Source organism: Ovis canadensis, chromosome 9, assembly GCF_042477335.2.
Source record: "Ovis canadensis isolate MfBH-ARS-UI-01 breed Bighorn chromosome 9, ARS-UI_OviCan_v2, whole genome shotgun sequence".
Lineage (NCBI taxonomy): Eukaryota > Metazoa > Chordata > Mammalia > Artiodactyla > Bovidae > Ovis > Ovis canadensis.
In genome coordinates, this window is record NC_091253.1 from 87,449,006 (window position 1) to 87,461,212 (window position 12,207).

A 12,207-nucleotide genomic window follows, 5' to 3' on the forward strand; every position below is an offset into this window, starting at 1 on the left:
GTCATGTGTGGATGTGAGAGTTGGACTATAAAGCTGAGTGCTGAAGAATTGATGCTTTTGAACTGTGGTGTTGGAGAAGACTCTTAAGAGTTGCTTGGACTGCAAGGAGATCCAACCAGTCAATCCTACAGGAAATCAGTCCTGAATATCCATTGGAAGGACTGATGCTGAAGCTGAAGCTCCAATGCTTTGGCCACCTGATGTGAAGAACCGACTCACTGGAAAAGACCCTGAGGCTGGGGAAGATTGAAGGGGGCAGGAGAAAGGGACTGTAGAGGATAAGATGGTTGGATGGCATCACTGATGCGATGGACATGAGTTTGAGTAAGCTCCAGGAGTTGGTGATGGACCGGGAGGCCTGGCGTGCTGCAGTCCGTGAGGTCAGAGTCGGACACGACTGAGCAACTGAACTGACTGACTGAAGTCTTGCTTCTGTATGTTGTTGTTATTGTTCAGTTGCTAAGCTGTGTCCAACTCTTTGTGACCCCATGGGCTGCTAGCATACCAGGCCTCCCCATCCCTCACTATCTCCCGGAGTTTGACCAAGTTCAGGTCCACTGAGTCAGTAATGCTACCCAACCATCTCATCCTCTATTGCCCTCCTTTCTTTTTGCTTTCAATCTTTCTCAGCATCAGGGTCTTTTCCAGTGGGTCAGCACTTCGCATCACGTGGTCAAAGTATTGGAGCTTCAGCATCAGTCCTTCCAATGAGTATTCAGGGTTGATTTCCTTTAAGATTGACTGGTTTGATTTCTTTCTCTATTACTAAAAAATACTTTAGAGATATCCTTTCTACCAAGTACCTTTGGAAGAAATAGTGATTCAACTAGAACAAACTGTAAACACATAGAAGACTCTTGACCAGGATACTTGGCAGATGTCAGAAGTGGATGCCAATCTGCTGATATCTCTTCTGGCCCTGATAATGCAGGGGGGATGGGGAAGGTGACGGAAGTAAGCAAGAAGCCAAAACATCTGCCCCACACATTTTATAAGTCAGATAGTCCCTTGCATCGACAACCACTTCTCTATGTAAAAAGTTGGGGCTGGAGGCTAATGAAGTCTCTGAAGATGATCACATGCTCTTTGAGCATTAGTGCTCAGCGTTACCTCCTGTCTGATCAGCACCAAATGGGCTGATCACACATTTGAGTCCTGGCTCATCAGGGCATTTACCAAAGTGTCTCATGATATTCTTGTAAGCAAGATAAGAAATATCTTACACAGTATAGTTTAAAAGTGCTTTTATAGATGCATTTTCTTATTGAAGAAATATGGGCTAGATGAAAGTACAGTCTAGAGTGTTACTGGCTGGCTGAACCCACGCATTAAGGAAGTGTCTCGTGATTCACCACAGCACGTAGACCGTGGACTTGTCCCGTTCAACATATTTATTAATAACTTGGATGAACACATAGAATGCAGGTTCACCACATCTACAGATGACCTAAAGCTACTAGGGATACTTAATAGGGTGGATGACAGCATCACAATTTTTAAAAAGTGATTTCAACAAGTAGACTAGGCCAATAGCAACAAGATTTAATTTATTGGGGATAAATGTAAAGTCCTGTCACTGGGTTCAAAAAGTCAACTGTACAGCAAGTCGTATGATAAAGACCTGGAGGATGTGGTTGACCACAAGTTCAATAATAACAAACAGTCTGAACTCATTAATAAAAAGCTAACTCAATCTTCTACTTTATTAATGGAAGCATAGGGAGGTAATAGCTGGTTAGACCACATTTGGAATAGTATGTGTAATTCTGGCTGCCAGACTTTTAAAAAGGAACATAACACACTAGTGCGTTCAGACCAGGGTAACTGTGGTGATGGGTCTGGAAATCACATTTACTGAAGGAATGATTCAAGGAACCAGAAATATTTGGCCTGGATAAGGGAACAGTTAGAGAAGATGCTGAAGCTGCCTTCAAATAATTGCAGTGTTGCTGTATTAAAGGGGAAGTAAATACTCTGTGATGCCTCAGGGGGTTAAACAAGGGTGGGTAAATGGATGGGACAGAGTGTAGCTTGACACAAGCCAAGACTTTCTCATAATCATTGCTGGAATAAGCCATGACTGTGAAATCAACTCTGAATATTCACTGGAACAACTGATGCTGAAGCTGAAGCTCCAATACTTTGGTTACCTGATGCAAAGAGCTGACTCTTTGGGAAAAGATCCTGATGCTGGGAAAGACTGAAGGCAAGAGAAGAGGACAAGATGAGATGGTTGGAGAATGAGGTGGTTGGATGGCATCATCGACTCAGTGGACATGAATTTGAGCAAACTCCAAGAGATGGTGAAGGACAGAGAAGCCAGGCGTGCTGCAGTCCACGGGGTCACAAAGAGTCGGACATGACTGAGCAACTGACCAACAATGACACGGGTAGTTTTCTAGGGTGGGATGCCACAGAAGGGGTTCTTGCTCTAGGTAAAAGCGGGAATTAGAAAACCTCTTCTCACCTGTGCTTTCACTGACTTTCAGTTGGCAATGTTTGTAGACAGGGCTGGACTCCAAAGGACAGACAGTGACCCTAGCTTGGTAGAGCAAAAATGACTAGGCCACATGTGAGCAGACCCAGGTTTCAGCCTGATGCTGCTTAATTATAAACCACCTAGCAGATTACTCTTTAAGCCTGAATCCTCTCATCAGTAACATAAACATCAAAATTACTGCCCTGACTACCTTAGAGCTTTTGCAGTGATCAAAGGCTCTATCTTAGGATTTACTACACTTGACTGCATTAATTTAGTTACCCCAGGTGCCTTGAACGTGGGAATTAAACACATTCAGAGCACAGGGTTTGGCCCTAGATAGGTCCTCAGTAAGAGTTTGCTGGATAAATGGATGGAAGACTAAAGTCTGGAGGGGAAAGCACTTTGTAAAGGTCCAGAGTTTATCGGAGAAGAAAACAGTGATGATGCTGGCCCCACTAAACACTTCTGTTAAGACTCAAAGATCATGAGAATTTACTGGATCTTTGAAGAATTTACCTGCAAAGGGATAATTTTAACCAGCCTTTTGGGGTTTAAACTATTGTTCTTTGGCTCAGAAATTGCTTTTTATAGACAATTCAATCACTTCCTGTGGTTCTTAAAAACCCAAATCCTTGTTGGAGCTACAGGATCCTGCCAGGTTGGGCCTTGAACCGCCTCACTAGCCTCCTCCCTGGGCCCCCTTTCCTCCTCTGGCCACACTGGCATTTAGATCGCTGGAAGCCATCCCTCTGAGCTCCCTCTCTGAGCACCAAAACTTTGAACCTGCTCAGTCTGCTGAGAAAGTCTCCCATTCTCTTGTCTAGTTATTGCCTGTTCCGCTTCAGGGCTCATACGCAGGGACTGCTGCTGCTGCTGCTAAGTCGCTTCAGTCGTGTCAGGCTCTGTGCGACCCCAGAGACAGCAGCCTACCAGGCTCCCCATCCCTGGGATTCTCCAGGCAAGAACACTGGAGTGGGTTGCCATTTCCTTCTCCAATGCATGAAAGTGAAAAGTGAAAATGAAGTCGCTCAGTCGTGCCCGACTCTTAGCAACCCCATGGGCTGCTGCCTACCAGGCTCCTCCGTCCATGGGATTTTCCAGGCAAGAGTACTGGAGTGGGGTGCCATTGCCTTCTCTGTACACAGGGACACAGCCTCTCAAACTATTAATCGTCCACTGTATCACAGCACACCTGTACCCGCCTCTCCTTCAAAACTGTGATCAGAGTTCATAACAGCACAACCACCTGGGATTGCTTATCATCTACCTCCTCCACAGGAAATCTCCTTGAGGGACAGGGCCATGTTCCATTTTTGTTCACTGTATTTTATGTAATCCGAGCTCCAGGTTATAATATAACAAGTGGCACATATTAGAAACTCAGTAAGTATTTGTTGACTGGACGACGGAAGCATACTTCACTGTGTTTATATTAGTTAAATGGTAAATACTGTGTTTTCCGTATACCTTATCTGTCTTGAATTTTTCAAAAGAATGTTGTCTAGCTTTGACAAGAATAAGGTTTTGGACTGTCAGCAATTGAAAGCCCGTACACTATGACAGGATTCTAAAGTATTTCCCTCACAGGATCAAAATTATGACTTAAAATGATCAACATAGTGGCTGAGACAGTAAAGAATCTGACTGCAATGCAGGAGACCCAGGTTCGATCCCTGGGTCAAAAAGATCCCCTGGAGAAGGGAATGGCTACTCATTCCAGTATTCTTGCCTAAAGAAGTCCACGGACAGAGGAGCCTGGCGGGCTACAGTCCATGGGGTCACAAAAGAGTTGGTGAGTGACTAACACTTTTCTTATTTTCCTCCCCTGTTGTCAGGCTTCCCGCACTGTCATTATGGATAAGAGCCCCAGCTGTCACTGCGGGGCCTCTGTCCCCACCCAGGTGTGAGCCAGGGACACAGCCCCAGAAAACCCACACCCATCAGAATTCTTAGGTCTTCTCAGTAACTCTTGATCCACAGAACACTTCTTTGTGTAACTATAAAGTTATTCTCTGCACATTTCCTCTCATATTCCACCTCAAAATTATACATGACATGGTCTGATTTACAAAACCGGGGAGGCACAGAGGGGGCATCTCTGTGATGGACAAAAGCTAGAGGAGTTTTCTTCTCTGGGGCATAATGGAGACTTTTGGGGGCTTTAATTCTGCTTTTGTTAGGTCAGCTTTGAAATCCACATCATGAGCCCAACACCCAGGGCTGAGGCAAGGCTCCTGGAAGACAAGCTTCCTCCTACAGAAGGGCTGCTTCCTTTCATCAGAGGACACGGCTCCCCACACCCCCCTCCCCGAGTGATTTATACACCCTGGTGTGTTCCCAGGGAGACGTCAGCAAGGGTCTGAAACGAATCTTCCTCCAGAATAGGAAGTGAGCCACGGTCTGCAGGACATATGGCTTACAGCTCCTCCAAGATTAATGGGAACACGAAATTCTGCTGGGTCCTCGGACCGGGGGTGATATGGGTGTTGGAAAGAGTACCTCCTCTCAGCTTTGAAGTATCCCTGACTACAAAGGTTTGAGGAAATTTAGAGTGAATGGGAACTCCCAAAATAAGGTTTGGCAGGCAGATTGCCTATTGTAAAGCATTCCCTACACACACATAAGCAAGGCTTCAGACACCTTCGCACGGATGCAGGGCAGTTCAGGGGCCTTCGAGAAGCTGGTGATGCTTATTCTGTAATGGACGGAGACTGGGAATGTCTCCAGAGGTCGTGCCACCCCTGTGGATTTTCCCTGGTCATCACCTGAGTGCTGCGGGGTGGACATCACACCCCTCCGCAGTTTGGGGCACCACAAGTGCAGCTCTCCCAGGTGAGCGGGGCCCCTCCTGCACCTGCCCACGGCCATGTCCTTCACTGTTTCCCCAGCCACACTCTCCCCAGGCCCCCACCCTTTCCCTCTCTCTCTCAGCAGATGTTGTGCTCTACATTCCCTGATAAACTTAGGGCCACTGGGTATCACTTCACTCCGCTCCCCCTCCAGAGATCTCTACCTACCTCTGTGCCCATCCCCACCTCTTTCCTACCATCAGAGAAGAGGGCGTGGCCCTCCTGTTCAAGGAGAATTATATTCCCCGTGCTTTGAACCTGTCTCTCTGGCGATTCCTTGCACATGTTCTCACATCTCCTCCACTGACTCCTCTCCTGAAGCATATAAAAGGCTTCCTCTCCAGGGATCTCATTTGTTTGTTCTCCGCTGTCCTTGCACTCCCTCTGGACTGTAACTGCTGATGTGATCTCACTTGCCCGCTGCCCTCCATCTTCCATCCTGCAACCTCTCTCTCTCTCAGGGGCTTCCTGTCTCCGCCCTGCCCAGCCCCTCCTCCGGCCACTCTCCAGCTCCTTCTGCTCCTACATCAACTCACATGGCAGAGGTTCCCAAAGTCAGGCCTGGCACCCTCTTCTCCTCCTTGACAAGACCTCTCTTGGTAGCCTCATCTTCTCTTTCATTCATTGATTCATTTGATATGTCTTCAGATCTCACTGTGTTGGCAGGCATTCTGCCATAGGCTGTGCATGAATAAGGCAGAGGTCTGACTGCCAGGAATCTTGACTTGGTAGGAAATCATTTACAGAAGTAAATGTGATTAAATGTTAAAAATGTTATATGAGTATGTAGAGGGTCCTGGGATGGGTAGGGACTTCACAGGGGTGTAGGGAGAGAACCTCTTGAGAGATGAGAAAAATGTGCCAGCAGGACTGGGAAAGTAGGGGAGTTAAGGAACTTCAGGTAAGGAAGTAGCATTCACAGCACAGCAGTTCAGAGCACATGCCGTGGAGTCAGGTATGTCTGGATAAAATCCTCATCCCTTCCCTCGTAACATGTGGGAATTAGACCATGTTTCTTCGGAGATTTTAAGTTTTCAGTTCTGTAACATGGACATGACAGTCCCTATCTTGTCTGTTGCACAGGTTAGAGAAGAATGAATATAAAGTGCTTAGCACAATGCCTGGCATACTGTAAGTGCTTATTAAGGGATAACCATTATTATTACTGTAAACACATTTTTAATTTTAATATGTGTTTTATTACCATTACAATAGGACCTACTTCATAAGCTAGTTGTGAAGATCAAATGAACTAACAGATGTGAAGGGACTTTTAAAAAGTACAGTACAGTATTATTCAGCCATAAAAGGGAAAGATGTTCTGACACATGCTACAACATGGGTGAATCTTGACGATATCATGCTAAGGGAAACAGGCCAGATGCAAAAGGATGAGTGTTGTGTGCTTCTCCTTACATGAGATGCCTGCAGTAGGTAGGGTGAGAAAGCACAGGAGAGGTTACTGTGGGCTGGGGAGAGGGGGGATTGAGGAGTTACAGGTTTATAGTATCGGCTCAGGATGATGAAACATTTCTGGAAATGGATGGGGGTTATGGTTTTACAACACTGTGAATCTATTTATTGCCACTGAATTGTACTGAAAAATGGTAAATTTTAAGTAGAGCAGAAAGGGAATTCTAGGCCCCTGAGCAATTTTCAACAAAAATATTATCTCTAACATCTTGAGCAAGACAGGGACAAATCAGAACATCTGATCTGTTCAGGGTTTTAAAACTGTACTTACATTTGCAAAGTTTCATGTACTGCTAGGAATAATATGTATATTTCAAAATTAGTATATTTTCAAATGAGGTAATGAATCCAGGGTTGATATTATGATTGTCTTAAAATCTGGACAGCTGGATTACCTTTTACATAAAGAAGATTAACACTTCTATTTCATTTTTTACCTGGGTTTAGACCCAAGATGGGCCTGTTTAACCAAGTGTTCCCCTTTCATACATAGTTGTATAGTATACTTTGGGGATGTACTTCCCATGCGGTGCTAGTGGTAAAGAACCCGCCTGCCAATGCAGGAGGCCTAAGAGATGCAGGTTGGATTCTTGGGTTGGGAAGATTCCCTGGAGGAGGGCACGGCAACCCATTCCAGTATTCTTGCCTGGAGAATCCCGTGGACAGAGGGGCCTGATGGGCTACCTTCCATGCAGCCACCAAGAGGTTGGGCACGCCTGACGTGACTGAGCAGCAGCAGCGTACTTTGGGGATACATACTTGTGTTTGAGAATTTATAGCCCATGAGAGTGTAAACGTAGGTACACATGTGCCCTCACACAGAGACAAGACAGTCAGTGTTTAGAAGCAGACAATCACCAAAACCTTAAAAAAGGGACCTTTTCTCCAGGCTTTGGCAGGACGTGTGGGTCGCTGACCTGTGTCCCCTGATTGTTGATGTCGATGGGGTCACTCCACTCGGCTGTCATTTCCTCCAGCAATTCCACTCTCAAAAGGAGGCTAGGAAGGAGGTCTCTGGTCTTGCAGTCTGGATAACTGGAAATCTGATGATACAGCTCATGATGAATTGAGCACTCAGGAGGAATTTTTCTGCAATAAATCTCAAACTTTGGAATATCTAAAATTAAAAAAAAAAAGGCACATTCAGACTTAGGCCTTGAAGACAAAGACTTGGGGATATTAAATGTAATGTGGCAAGAGAAACTTCTCAAATAAGTTCACTTTTACTTAAGGATCACAGGCAAATACTAAGTCAAAAACCTCCAGACAGAATATAGGTTTTATATTATTTAAATTCAATACTATAACATATACCTTTAGTATTTTCCTTTATAAGTATTGTCACTGGACATCTGTTGTGGAAAATTATTCGAGGACTAGGGTCTTCTGAGAGGGTTAAATAAGTCACTCCAAGGTGTTCTTGATACGTTAGTGCTATTGCCCTAGAATAGAATCAGATCAAATAACAGAAATAGCTTAGAAAAAAATGCATGATTTTTCTCCTGGTACATATTTATTTAGATTTGCAATATTCAGAACCTCTGTAACACCCTCCCTCTTACACATCAGAGAACATGTTTTCCAGACAATGGAGGCCATCCGCTCCTCTATTACCTGCCAGACACTAATGATAGGTTTACTAATCTTTTTTTCTGACAGCAGTAACATTTTTTATCATAAAATATTCAAAAAATATGTAAACTACTGTATAGCACAGGGAACTCTGCTCAATGTTCCATAAACAACCTAAAAGGGAAAAGAATTTGAGAAAGAATAGCTACATGTATATGTATAACTGAATCACTTTGCTATATACCCGAAACTAACATAACACTGTTAATCAACCATGCTCCAATGTAAAAAGAATTACAAACATAAAATAAAATTAAAAAGAAACCCATAACTTGTAGTACTCAGAGAGAATCACAGATAGCCTTGTGCTAGCTTTTCCTTCCGTTCTTTTTCCGTCTACATACATGTGTCTTAATCTCTAGAGATGGGGTGCCTTCCTCCTCAAAAGTGCTTGGTAAGTTTTGGTAAAGGAGGAGCCGATGTGTTTCTAGAAGGATGACTGGAGAATCTGTGTACTTGCTATTTTTAATTCTCAAGGTAGGCAGGTTCAGTATGTTTGCTGTCAATTTTCACAAATCACCATACTTTATAGGATCTCCATTTTGGCTATCAAGAGCAAAGCTGTATTTTCTATTTGGCCTCAGAGAAACTGCTGTGTGGGCATAGGCTGCTCTCTGCAATGGACAGAGAAAAGGCTCCAATTTAGACTGAGAGACTATCAAAAAACATTTCCTATCAAATCAGGAAAAAATATCTCTCTGAAGTTTAAATTACATGGACTGGTTGTTCAAATTAATCAAAGAAATCAGATTATTTGCCAAATGTGGCCCTCAGTTTACACTGATTATAAGCGGTCAGTAACACACTAAAGAGTTTCTCATTCACTATCTATTCTGTTCGCCAGTGTGAGTTCTTCCCAAAGATTGCATTTGTCTGAAATGCCAAGGTGAACTGTTGATTTGGGAAAATCACATTAATAACACCATCATATGTACACTGTAGGATTGAGGAGAGGAGAAGAAACACTTTCACAGTATAGTCTTCGGATCTTCTCCCAGCCTAATTCTGGAAGAGCCAGGCAAGCTGACCACAGAGAATGTCTTATTGATAACCAAGAGAGCTGCGGTCAGGACTAAAATATGGTACTTTTGCAGCCATGAAATTAAAAGACGCTTACTCCTTGGAAGAAAAGTTATGACCAACCTAGACAGCATATTCAAAAGCAGAGACATTACTTTGTCAACAAAGGTCCGTCTAGTCAAGGCTATGGTTTTTCCAGTGGTCATGTATGGATGTGAGAGTTGGACTGTGATGAAAGCTGAGCACCGAAGAAGTGATGCTTTTGAACTGTGGTGTTGGAGAAGACTCTTGAGAGTCCCTTGGACTGCAAGGAGATCCAACCAGTCCATTCTGAAGGAGATCAGCCCTGGGATTTCTTTGGAAGGAATGATGCTAAAGCTGAAACTCCAGTACTTTGGCCACCCCATGCGAAGATTTGACTCACTGGTAAAGACTCGGATGGTGGGAGGGATTGGGGGCAGGAGGAGAAGGGGACGACAGAGGATGAGATGGCTGGATGGCATCAGTGACTCTATGGACGTGAGTCTGAGTGAACTCCGGGAGTTAATGATGGACAGGGAGGCCCAGCGTGCTGCGATTCATGGGGTCGCAAAGAGTTGGACATGACTGAGTGACTGAATGAATGAATGAATATCATAACTGGACTTCCATAGTAGCTCAGACGGTAAAGAATCTGCCTGTAATGCAGGAGACCCAGGTTCAATCCCTGGGTCAGGAAGATTCCCTGGAGAAGGAAATGACAACCCACTTCAGTATTCTTGCCTGGAAAATTGCATGGACAGAGGAGCCTGGCAGGCAACAGTCCATGGGGTCGCAAAGGGTAAGACATGACTGAGTGACTAATGCTTTCACTTGTCACTTTCAATCTAATAACTAGCTCAATAGTTATTTACATGTACATTACAATAAACATTTACATTAAATTAACAACATCTTAGAATTTTAAACATAAATTCTAAGTGTTTATTATAAATTTTGTGTTTTAGTTTTAAAAATAAGTTTGTTTTCCATACATAGGTTCACATTGCTTTCAAAATACTTCCTGAAACTTACCCTGGAAATGCTGTATACACTAACTGTATCAACACCAACATCCTAGATGTGATACTAGGTTTGTAAGATGTTTTGTAAGATGTTTCAACTGGGGGAACTGAGTAAGGGATCCAGGGGACCTCTCTGAATTACTTCCTATAACTGCATGTGAATCTACGATTATCTAAAAATAACTCTTAGAAAACACTTTTTAAAATTGATTTATAATACTGTGTAAGTATACAGCTCAGTGATTCAGTTATATATATTCTTTTAATACATATATTCTTTTCCCTAATATGTTATTACAGGGTACTGAGCATAATTCCCTATGCTATACAGTAGGTTCTTGTTGACTGTTTTATATACAGAAGTGTATATGTTAACCCTGGCCTCCTCATTTATCCCTCCCCACCCCTCTTTCCCCTTTGATAACAATAAACTTGTTTTAGTAACAACAACAACTTACCGTACTTCTCCAATCAGGATACAAGGACAATCACTCCTCTTGAGTTGGGGATGGAAAGTGATTATAAAATCATGGATGCTTGTGAATGTTGTGAAAGAAGGGATGTGTGTAGGGAACAGGGCCTTAACTATTAAGGACAACTTGAGTTAGGAAGTTATCTTTTAAAATATTACTACTAGAAATCTCTATATACATCAAAGTTAAGACGGCTAAAATCTTAGTCTATAAATTCATAATCACAAAAAAGGTACCTCTCATAAGGTTACAATACGCTTTCTTTTGTACTTTTTTATATATACCATAAGTAAGCTATTCCCGACAGCTACAGAAAGGATGTACTGCATGCCAAACAACCACAAAATAAAAGTCCAGTATGAACGAACCATTACATGTCTCTGGCTTGATTCTGTGGTTGTTATTTGCATAATTGGTAATTGGTAATTGGAGTAACTTGCGTGCAGGAACAACCACAGAACAGAGTCTTCTGTGACTTGTGTTTATCTAAGTTATCTCTCTTAATGACTTGAGAAAAATTCCATTTTGAAACAGAAGTAAAATACGGGAAAAGAAAAAGGTTTTCCAGCTTGACTCTCTCATATTTTACCCCTTATTTCTTATCACCTGACAGAGGCTAGGAAGCCATAGGAGAAGGGAATCTTTTCATTATGATAGACTATGGCTACTCTATGGTACAAACACCATTTCCCCCTAATAAAAGCCACATAAGGGAAAAATCTCATCCGTAGTTCACTGGGACAACCCATGTGTGATCCTCACATTTGTCCAGTTGTATGCAAAACACAGAAGCCATGAAAAATAAAAGCAAAAGTTAAGTTTATATGTGGTGAGCACTGCCCACTATTCTCCTGTCTCTCCCAGCACATGGATGAAGCAAAGAAGAGCATTCACAGAAATGTAAAATACCTGGTACAGAATCCATTTTCCCTGTAGTTCCCCAAGGGCACTGCCACGCTCTGTCTGGGAAACTCCTGTCTAACTAGAGCTGGCAGGCTCCAGCACTGGGAGCTGTCGGCGACGGTGGTGGGAGAGAAGGCCAGCAAGACCTGCTTCTGCAGCAGGGATGCGTCCAGCGCGGACTGGCCGAGGTCGGGCATTAGGTCCCAGCAAGGAAGGGAGCTGGATCTCACAGCAGGCTGCTCGCCCCCCGGGCAAATGCTGAAAGTAGCACTGTCTGGAACGCGAAAATACTGAAGAAAGACAAGACAAGGCGGAGAGAGCACAGTTACACA

General features: G+C 43.5%; 1 protein-coding gene across 4 annotated transcripts in view; it reads right to left on the bottom strand.

Moving 5' to 3' along the window:
- The window catches only part of VPS13B (vacuolar protein sorting 13 homolog B), a 787,290-nt gene that overhangs the window by 37,485 nt on the left and 737,598 nt on the right, over positions 1-12,207 (bottom strand). For all 4 annotated transcript variants that reach the window (XM_069600522.1, XM_069600521.1, XM_069600524.1 and 1 more), the window contains exons 52-54: positions 11,882-12,165; positions 8,119-8,246; positions 7,722-7,921 (exon numbers count right to left, since the gene is read on the bottom strand). In XM_069600522.1, the coding sequence (XP_069456623.1) occupies positions 7,722-7,921; positions 8,119-8,246; positions 11,882-12,165 (612 nt within the window). The remainder of the gene's footprint in view (positions 1-7,721; positions 7,922-8,118; positions 8,247-11,881; positions 12,166-12,207) is intronic.